Raw genomic sequence first — 11,550 nt, 5'->3', positions numbered from 1 at the left:
CCGTCCGCGCGGAATAAAAAATAGAAAACGGGGTAAAAATTATCCTATGTCCGTATCCTGGTTCTAAGCTACCCGCCCACCAATTTTCAGTCAAATCGATTCAGCCGTTCTTGAGTTATAAATAGTGTAACTAACACGACTTTCTTTTATAAAGATTTAGCATCATTTTTATATGTGTTATAATTATGGAAGATTAAAGCCTCTTCTATACAAAATCTGTTACACGATGTAGCAAAAGAAATGCTTAGTAACCTTCAGAGCCCTCAAGGCGTTCTCAATAATGAAACTAGAAGTATGGCCTCTGCCTATCGGTAGCCATAGCTTTTAATAATTCATGAACGTGCTTGGCTTATGCCTCCTTGCACCTCACTTAACGTTGCGATCGCTTGTATGGCTTTTAACCTATACTGTATACGAGTACATCCTTCATGCAATGTAATGTTTTGTAGTATAGTTAAAATCATTTTAAAATGCTTATAATAATATTTTCAACGAAATATAGACCATCCACGAAAACGAAATATAGACCTATATAGACGTATAGCTCCCTTGGAAAATTTCATGAACCTTTCAAATAAAAATAGCAAAATTCTTTACATAAAAAAGTAACAAATCGTCTTGATAATGTACTTGTTAGTCGTCTTTAATATCACTATAGTTTAACGGATTATTGAAACGTTGGTACTCTAAAAAAGTTCGGGTTTTTCCTTTTGAATTATGATAAATAAAATGTTCGTTAAACTTATATTAAAATGCAATGAAAGCTTCATGGTTTTATTGAAACAGACATTTTTATTTGTGGAAATAAAATAATTTAAATTCTCATTCACTCACACAGCGCGGAAAAATATTATTTGTTTTAAAAACTAAAAGCCAAAATAGCACACGCTTAATTGAATTCTGCCCGATATTTTGTACGAAAAAGATTTCGAGGTTCAATATAATTTAGTTGAAAACATTTTGCATCCATTGTTACCGGTCAATCTTTTATCGCATCAACACTATAGAGTGGTTATTGGACATGAGTGCAAATAGCTTTTAAAACAATTACTCTGTTGTCCAATACGGATGGGAGGCACTCAAATTGATTTATTCAGTACTACCGCGTTGTATAAACAGGTAGATTATGTCGGCCTTTTAAAATTTTACCCTGAATGCACAGAGTAGGTTAAACACTCGAGTAAACATATCGGCTCAATAGAGCGGGCCGTTTTATTTATGGTACTTTGAAGTTGATCAGTCCAGTGAAAAGGGTAATTAGGCGAAAGACTCATAGGATCGCTGGGTCGAGTGATCGCGTTAGTAAATTAGAACGTTTTATTGAACATAGAATCTTTTAATAACACCATCGGCCCACTGACATAAACTTTGTTAACATATACACCGCTTGTGGCATATTTTTTTATTTATACCTTAAAGCTTAAACTTAAAAAATATGCAACCTTTTCTTTTATCGAGCTCGGTATTTAATAAAGGTTAATGATGTATGTAGTATTTATTCTGATTTTAAATTGTGCCATTATAATTATTTGAATGTTATCAAATAAAATCGTATCAATTCTTTTACTACAAACTTTAAAAAATAAATAAAAGAAATGTCCAATTTTATTTCAAAGTACTGTTGTAGTAATTTTGTTTGCAAACGTTTTCCATGTTATAGAAAGTTCCAAAAACTAGGTGTCCTTTACGCAATTTTAACATCCAGTGGTAAACTGACCTTCGTCAAACCACTGGGGGGAATCTAATCTACGGACGGACCGAGGCGCGCGACGCGGGCGCCTGTCATTATTTTTCGGCAGCCTTCATTCGTGTGTGCTTCCCTACATTTCTGCCCCACACTGGCATTTGACAGCTCAATTTAAATTTGAGTTGCAAAATAATAACTCGTTTCATCGTTTCGTAACAGGATTCGTCTTTTTTTTGATAATATACCTCACAATGGGTTGGCCCATCATCCCTTATTTTATCTTTAAAAAAATACACACAACAGTATGTATCAATACATGTATCAGGATAATGTTTTTTACAACTATTAGAAATGAACAATTGAAAATCGAAATTTTTCGTTAACATTGTAAATAATTCAAGTAACTTGTCAGAGAAATAAAAACAACAAATTTTATCGTACTGGATTTTTTTTTATTACAGGCCTATCATAGATATTGAAAATGCAAAAAAAAAGTAAATACTACGCAAATGTTAGATTTCGGTATGCATTGCATACTATGCAATTAATTCTAAACGAAACTAATCGCTTTTTCGGAAACGCCATATAAAAATATACAACCAAAAGCGATATTCAACAAAGACAAAACGTGAAAATGTTATCCCGGCGAATGGAAAATATTAGCAATCTACAAAGCAAAAATTCGCACAGGCCGTCCGCTTATTTCAGTGGGCAGACATGTTTCACAAAACCGAGAGCCGTGTTTCTATTTCGATTACTGAAATATTGGAAATAAAATATAACCGCTATCGCATTTCCACGCGACAGGCGGAAATAAAGCCTGCCGACAAATCGACACGGCTTCGCAGCGTTCCCGGCGACAGACAGACACACAGGCAGACCGAGCGTCGCGTAGGTAAATATTCTATAGGTGTCTGATCCTCGCCTCTTTGTGCTATTGTTGTGTAACCGACATATTCCCGATTCAACTTCATATTAAACTTTTCTATTTATATATTGACATTTGAATGTTACCTAAACGAAAAGACTTTGTTATGATTGTGAGGTAAAAAAATATAGAAACAGAAGCAAGGCTTTGAAAAAGGTATCAGCCACGAAGCCAAATATGTGATTTTTGTTAAATTTATACTCTATAATAGTAATCTTTATTTTCCATAAAACATACCTCGGATAGAATTACGTATTTTTTCAACGTTTTACCTCTAAGAATGTTAATATTTAAATAAGGTACTATTGCCTAAGTGCTTTTTGTCTCGTAGTACCTTAGAATTTATAGAAACGAAGATCAAATCTGATTAACATAATTCAATATTAACTATTTTATTGGAGGTGATTGAGTAACGAATTACATATTGGGACCTCAACATTCACATTCATTGAGAGGCAGACAAATTAATTTGATGACGAATATAAAACGAAAAGTGTACCAGATCCGTAAAAGAACAAATCTTTTTAACAACAACAAAATCTATTAAAGGTGTGTTTGCCTCTATTTTATTTGTTAGCACCTAGTTTAATCAGGTCGGGGTATTGTTTTAATTTAATAGCAAGGGCAGTACAGGAGTGGGATGACGTAGGTGAGTTTGCGCTCCGACAACGTTCATTACGGGAACAAAGTAGAGTGTTTTCAACGTTTAATTGAGTGTAGAGAGGCAATTCGAAATGGACGCCTGCTCACGACACCGGCCCGGACAGTTGGAGTTTTTTAATTTTTGGCCCAGCGGTGAATGTAGCCGGCTGCCTCTGCCTACCTTTCTGTTTGTTTTACATTCAGTTTTTGTACGTCGAGTCGAGCGCTGCGAACGTCGCTTTTCAATTACGCCCGCTCATCCGATATAAATATTGCTTTTCGAACCAACGCCACGTTGGTTTCGTTTGCCAGCTTTAATTGACAACGATTCTTATTTATATAAATATTATTGACACTACTAAGCCCGTATTAAATGCATTAAAAATAAATAATTTGCATATATCGTTCGTATGAAACGGGAGCTCAAACATCATCGTGGTAAGAATCCCATTTCTTACCAGCATTATGTTAAATTAATTGGATATCCAATCAGAGCAGTCTATACTTTGTCCGTGAAGTTAAGTTTTGACAGTGGAAACACCAGCAACAACATCATCTCTTGCACGAATGGGCTGGCTCGCCCGCTGCAATACCACGACTACACATAAGAAAGGCGTGAAGTGGAACTAGTTCGCGTTTCGTCTGATGAGTGTGCGTAAGGTCTTATTTTAAACTTCTTTCTCTTTCCATCCTTTTCTTATAAGTAAATGAGGAAAGGGCATGGTCATATGATCAAGGAGGGGACGGATAGGAAGGAATATTCTCTTTCTATGCGTCTCCTGCTTTGTCAATTAAAAGTAGGCAACGCATCTGCAATTGCGGATGTCTATAGGTAGCGGTCGCTTCGCTATTTCGTCAGGTGGCCGCTTGCTCGTTTGCCACCTTATATTATAAAAAAGTAGAACATGTATGACTCCATCCACAATTTAATAAATTATTTAACTCCGATATATTTTTAAACAACAGCGATATAGGATCGAAGACAGATTATTTTGCTAGGAAAAAGAGAATTTTAATTTAATTCTTACAAAACAATTAGGAAAAAATTTAAACAAGGATTGTATAAAAGTATGGCGAGAAGATAATGAAGGAAAACGCCCTTAAATTATGAGTAGTGAACGAAATATAAAAAATCAGCATCCTTCACACTAAAAACATTTTCATTCTAAAATAAATAAAGAAAATACAAATGATTAGTAACTTTAATGTTAACAACGACTAGAAAATTTATAAAAAGATTCCAATATTCATCGACTTCAGCTTTATTGAGATCTGCCGTGGGTATACACAACTGAAATACATATTTGTACAATGTCGTAATGTTATTCCTGTTTTTTTCCAAAGAGAAATAGAGGCATGACGGAAAAATATGAGTATTTTGTCAGTGGAAAGAAAAATTGTGTTTACTTTGATAAAAACAATAAGATTTTAAAAAAATCTTAATTTTTACTAATATTAATTTAATAACTTGTAATTATCCTTAGAAGGACTTAAATTCCTCTTCTCTTCTCTTCCATCTCACGATAATGTTCTACTTGTATTTTAATAACAACAATAATAACAATCGGTAAAATTTCTAAATTAAAAAAAATATTAAATCAAAAAAAAAACAATGAACTTTGACTTCTATCGCGTGTTCAAGGTTCCACGAACTCTTTTATCTTTCTGTTATTACAACAGATAAAAAATTAAATCTCTAATATAAATGACTAAAATATGTAAAGTCGAATAGCCATAGTAAAATTCATCTAATTTCAATAACAAATATTACAATAGGGTTTTATTCCATCGATATTTTACGTACTAGTTTATATTACCTTGATATAAACAATAGTATTATTAATTAAACATAACCTTGTACCGGTTAAATGGATAAATATAATAATACGAGCACGCGTCTTTTTTCACAACGACGACTTATGGTCAATACAACATTATGGTCGTACGTTGTATTAGTGTCTCAGTTCTGATAAGGAATAAAGACATGACAATATTACGTTTTTAAACAAGTGTCTTGACATTAGGGAATGAATTTCAAATAATCTGCATATATTTTAAATTAAAAAAAAAACAAGTCGTCTTCCTTCACTTGCCGCAACACCAATTTTTTAAAAAAAAACTTTATTTCGGTCAATTAATCTGATGGACAGAAGACAGAACCTTAACCGCTTTTTGGTTCGATGAGCTGGTGAAGGTTACAAGAAACCATTTCATGGCGACCGATCTTTTTGGCCAATTATTGTGGAACCCTATATCAAGAACTGTAGCTACACTGACCGCTGTTTGATGAAACTAAATTGAAAATTTTCTGAAAGTATCTGTAAATTGTGAAATTAAATTTAAACATTAGAAAAGTATCCTTATTATGAAAAGTTGTTTTTTTTTTTGGTTTATAAAACAAATTGGTGTATTAAATACATTACTAACATTTATTTTTTGCTATGACTAAATATCTTAAAATAACTAATAGCAAAACAAATATTCACAACCGTGTCAGATAAAACAAACCAATGTTTATGACAAAAACATACATATTTCTATTCCGTTATACGACCTTATGTGATTAGCTGACTTCATAAGTTTCCTATAATGTTTATTACCATTCTTTACGAGCTATATTGATTTATTATACATACATTATAAATATGTAAGTACATTATGTGTTTATACAGTATGACAGTTATGCACTTATAACTAGAAACGCGGTTAATTTACTATTTACATTTAAATTATTACATAACAAGTAAAGTATTTTTTACAACACTAAATAATTTTTTGCTTGTAAATCGACTTACATAAATAAGTCTACACTGTTTTGTGTATGTTTTTAGTGCCCCTTCGTGTAAAATGAAGGAGGTAACTAACATTTATGTACATACATAAATCTATACATATTTAAACCTAGGATTGACTAAAACAATAATCAGTCTAAACAAACATAAGGATTTTATAAAATCATAAACTCTTCATAAACTTTAAGATAGGGTCGTTTATAACAGAATTAACTCGTTCTCCATAGACAAATTCTAAATGTGTAAAATCTAATGTTGTATTGATAACTATGTTCCTTACAACATTTTTCAAATTATTCTGTATTAATTTAGCGTCTTTTATAGTACTTATCCAATCACTTTCACTGACCACTAAGGTAACTGGTGCACTGACAGCTGATAAATTGTAAACTGGCGGTGTGGAGGAGTTGTAAACTTCTTTATTCTTTTTCACTCCGTAGTTGTATCTTCGAAAGCTTTTTAAAACGTAACCTTGTAAAAAGTGCAAAAATGTTTTTGCCGAACCTCCGGCTGGAATATGACTGCTTATAATAGGGAGCCTGGCATCCGGTAGTCTTTCCAATTCTTTTAAGCCGAAGTTTAAGTAATATTCTAGGCCGCAGAAGAATCGCAATGGGGACCTTAAATTGCATACCTTAGCATGATACGTACTGACAAACACATTGGAAGGAAATACTTCATTGATTCCAGCTTCAGCTAAAAATGTCAATTTGTCATAAATATTTGCATAAAATGGTATAAGAGGACTTTGAATATTATTTATCGTGGCAACCGGCGCTAGCAAAATCGCTTGTTTGATTTTTTCATTATATGAAGGTCTCATGCTGCATAATACAAAGAATATTGTCGTACCTTGAGAAAAGCCTACATAGGACAATTTAGATTGCGATGTTTTAGATAAAATATAATCAATAGTTGCTGGTAAATCTTTGGATCCCATTTCTTCGAAACTAAAGTCCCAATATTTCTTTTGTGATATTTTATTGATGTGTTTCTTGCTGTACTTATTTCCTCTAGAATTGAACAACCAGACATCGAAATGGTCATCAGCGAGTCGATACGCCAATGATTTGCTTGGCCCTAATACCAGCCAAGAGTCAGAGCTATCGCCTATGCCGTGCACTAGTAACACAGGTGGTCCTTGTCCAGGTATACGAAACAAAGTCAACACGTACCCATCTTCTGTTGTCACAAAATGTTTCTCAACCGGGTACTTAGATTTAGATATCAATTGCATAGAATCTAAATAAATGTCTGATACTAAATCACTGTAATCTTTAATTTTGATTTCATGATTATCACTGTAACTCACTAATAACAACAATACACTATTGATAATAATTACACATCCGAATTCCATCGTTACAAAATACGACTCTACAGAAACGCGCCTTCAATGATATTGACACGCTCCGGAACCAATGCCATGTAAATAAGAAAAAAATTAAAGGCAATAGCGACTTAAGAAGCCAAACACCTCCATATTATATACATTACGTCACGATCATTTTAATGATCAACAGAAAAAAGTCACTAAATATTTTAATGTTCATATTTCAAACGCACAATTTAAAATTAGCAAATGAGAATTCATACGTAGCCTTGGCTAACATTATTCGAGGTTTATATTTCACCTAATAGATAGGAAAACATGACATGTCATTAGAGGTTTATGTGAAGTTCCGACTCTATCCGTTAATCGTGCGTTGTCCGAGTTTTTGGAAGAAGAATAAGAGTGAATAATAAAGACAGAGAGCCTCATTGCCTATAACTCATAACTCACTCCTTCATCATAAGTACAAACTCTTTAATTAATGTGATTATTTAAACCTAGTATTTCCCTCTTAAGTTGAATATTATTATAACTGCTTGTAAATGAATACTCTATCACTAATGTGGTTGTATTTGTAGAGCATATCCATATCTAAATGGTATGATAATTGTATTTCCATATAGATCATTTCTAGACTAGCATATATGTGTGTGAATCTATAATTTGATTTTTAACTGATTAATAGCAATCTATGCATATTTTATGACCTATATGTAGCTCATAAACCAGTTTTGCTAGACAATGACCTCAACAAATAAGGAAACTGCTAAATCAGATATTTTCGTAAATGCCTTGAATTGATCCGTTCAAGGTTATCTTACTAATATTGTAAACTAGCTTTTACCCGCGACTCCGTCCGCGCGGAATAAAAATTAGAAAACTGGGTAAAAATTATCCTATGTCCTTTTCCTGGTTCTAAGCTACCTGCCCACCAATTTTCAGTCAAATCGATTCAGCCGTTCTTGAGTTATAAATAGTGTAACTAACACGACTTTCTTTTATATATATAGATGCGAAAGTTTACATGGGTGGATGGATGTTTGTTTAAAGGTATCTCCGCAACGGATGATCTTGATGAAATTTAGCACAGATGTAGAACATAGTCTGGAAAAGCACATAGGCTACTTAGTTGTAAAGGCTCAATTTCCGCAACTCCACGACTGGCGAGTATTTTGACATAGCCTACTTCTTAAGTTTTTTTTAATTCCGCAAAAGCTAGTTAGTAAATAAATAAAAGAATTTTAATTAATATAACGCTAAATATTGACCTACTTAAATCGATATCCTGAACCACTCAACGCATTTAATTTCTTCCGTGACTTTGTTTTTATAATTTTCTTAGCTTATTTTTTATCACAAATAATTAAATTGCAGCTTTTAAAAAATATAATTTTACAAGTACAATTGTGATTTATTAAAAGTTGGCAATGCTTTTTCACACTAATAAAAAGTGCAAGAAATAATTGTTATTGAAGGTTGCAGATCCTTCATTAGTTATTGTGTGACTTTCGAGCTACCAAACCTTTATAATTTCATTCATATAGTTAAGCTTAAATTTAAAATTACAGTATTATCCTTCTACCTATACAGGAATATTTACATGCCATGCATATTTAGAGCCGAAAAAGCTATTTTTAACATTAACTAGATAAGGAAGGAAGGAACAACCTCGTAAGTTTTGCATAATAATTGTGACCTTAACTTTTCAATGCCGTATAGTTGTATAACACGTTTTTGTCCAATATCGTCATGTGAAACCAGTAAAGCGGTACAATAACCTGTGATTGACGAATCAAAATTAACTGTCTCTTTTTCTTTTTACTTATACCATACTGGCCCAGTGCAGTTTGTTTGACTTCACAAATACCTTTTAATTTCTTCGCGGATTTGTGCAGGATAATTTACATATGTAATTCTCGTAAGTAAGTATTAATACTCGTACATATGTAATTCTCAAATTAAAAAACACATTTAGTACATGGTGGAAAACGAACTAGGACATGTAAATTTCGGTTCGGTCAACTGCGCCACCGACATCAAACGTATGTGGTGCCTACATATTACTTGTGATCTCCAAGTTTTATATATACAATTAAGAATGTCTATTGTTTCATTAAATCATTGTTAAATTCATTACAACATACCAACATTTTTTAATGTATAGTTGCCTTATTTATTCTATGCAAAGCATAAAAATTCTCTAGGACAGTTACATTCTTAGTGTATTCGTAGTCGTTATGTTTTTAGTTACCAATATGTTATTGAACAATTTTTAAACAAGGCTTGCGTTACAAGTTGTGCGTGGTTATATTAAAAATACGCATGTCTTTATTTGGCGTCTTTTCAAAGTCAAACCATTTTATTTGCAGTTCCTCAATTCTGACCACGCTAGAGATAAAATAATTAAAAGCATGTACGTAGCATATACTACATTGTAATTTTATGATGTTTCAGAATTAATATATCTTCTCTGTTGATGTTAGATAAGATATATCCGATCTCAAAACAACTAAGGTTTAAGTCGACTCACAACGAGACATCTTACCACCTACTCATCTCGTTATCCAGTTAATTCAATAGCCACATTCCATACCCAAATATATTTTTATAATTGTATTCTTTTGCCTCTAAAATTTGGTCCAAAACTTCACTCATAAAACTAAGACGTGAAGTAAAAGTAGAGTAAACATAGAGAGTTATAGTGCTGTTGGTTCTCTTGGTGCCTTCATAATTAAGCGTAATACACGAAAAGTGTATACTACTTACTGCATCGCTGTAACGATTCCGCCTCATTCACTAGTAACATTAGGCCAATATTTTGGTTCTTCTCGCACCTACTGAAGATACGGATCATTCATGTATCTTATTTGAAATTTTTTAGGTAATATTATGTTATCCATGTAAAGAGCGATATAAAATACATCAGTCGAATTTACTGGAAATGTTTCAAATTATCGTTGCTTATATTTAACTTACGAACATCCGAAATTTAATATTGTTTTTTAAACTGAATCGAAAACTGTTTGTTTGGTTTATAAACAATCATTTCAACGACGAAAAAATATTGGAATGAACCAATTACTTCATATCTGTATACAAGCGTTGACGGTGAACATATATGAAAAGAATTTACTATTGTTTACTAGTTTTAACAAGTACTTGAGTAATGTCTATAATAATGAATGGAACGTCACAAGTCAATCTATAAATGAAAGGTGATTACGGAATCTGAGCTCATTTGTAATTTATGATAAAATGAGATCATTTGGATTTTAATAATTAAAGGTTAGTCTCAATAATAATTTCAGTTTCACTAGTGTAAGTCGTATTTGGATTTTCTCCAGTTCTATTACGAAGAAATGTACATATGTGATATGAAATCTCATCTCATCTAATAATCAATCATCAAGTGCGTGCAATTCTAATTCATAATCATCATTTTTACACGTTTTTTTTTTCTTCGCATTTTATTTTTTCCTTTTTCTGCACGGTACAATACGGGTTAGACGGATTTATGAGCTTCTTTAGGTAGTGATAGTGTAGGTATTTGTGATGTATGTTGTGTTATTCACAGTATTGTATAGGTTATGTGATGCGTTAAATCAATAACTGGTTAAATACGTTATCGCCGTCGGCCAAGCACAATGCCTGGATGCGCCCGGAGTCGCACGAGACAAGCCAGGAAGCTGCAGACTATTAGAACCTATACAGGAACAAGAGGTAAGGTAACAATAGCGGCCGATATAGAGACAGTTGCTTGTGCCAATCCGACCGAATTACACGTCAAATTGACGGCAATTTAGTTTAATTTCTGTGTTACATATTAACGATACATACTAACTGTGTTATTAATAAAAACTTGAGTTTTCATTAATTTTACTTAACATATTTTGTAATGTAAATTATCATTTAACGTTATTTCCACAAAATAAACAATATTTTACCACCAATCGGGGTAATTAACAAATTATGTCTGACATTATAACTAATCATAGTAGTGTTGTCAAGTATTTAATCACAACGAAAATAACGGCAACAATATTAGGTTAGGTAAAAGAACATCGTAATAACGCTTTCGAAGAAAAGCTATGATCCTACGTTAAAATATACGATGTTATAATAAAACAAATGAATCGATATCGAATTACACAACACTTCATATTAATTA

At 32.5% G+C, this 11,550-nt stretch overlaps 1 protein-coding gene across 1 annotated transcript; it reads right to left on the bottom strand.

Moving 5' to 3' along the window:
- Positions 1–6,212: 6,212 nt before the first annotated feature.
- LOC106707261 (lipase 3) lies at positions 6,213–7,433 on the bottom strand. The gene has a single exon (XM_014504472.2). The coding sequence runs from the start codon at positions 7,407–7,409 to the stop codon at positions 6,213–6,215; it is 1,197 nt and encodes a 398-aa protein (XP_014359958.2). The 5' UTR covers positions 7,410–7,433.
- Between the last annotated feature and the right edge of the window lie 4,117 nt (positions 7,434–11,550).

This window comes from Papilio machaon, chromosome 8 (assembly GCF_912999745.1).
Source record: "Papilio machaon chromosome 8, ilPapMach1.1, whole genome shotgun sequence".
Taxonomy (NCBI): Eukaryota; Metazoa; Arthropoda; class Insecta; order Lepidoptera; family Papilionidae; genus Papilio; species Papilio machaon.
This window is presented reverse-complemented; position numbering and strand designations above follow the sequence as displayed.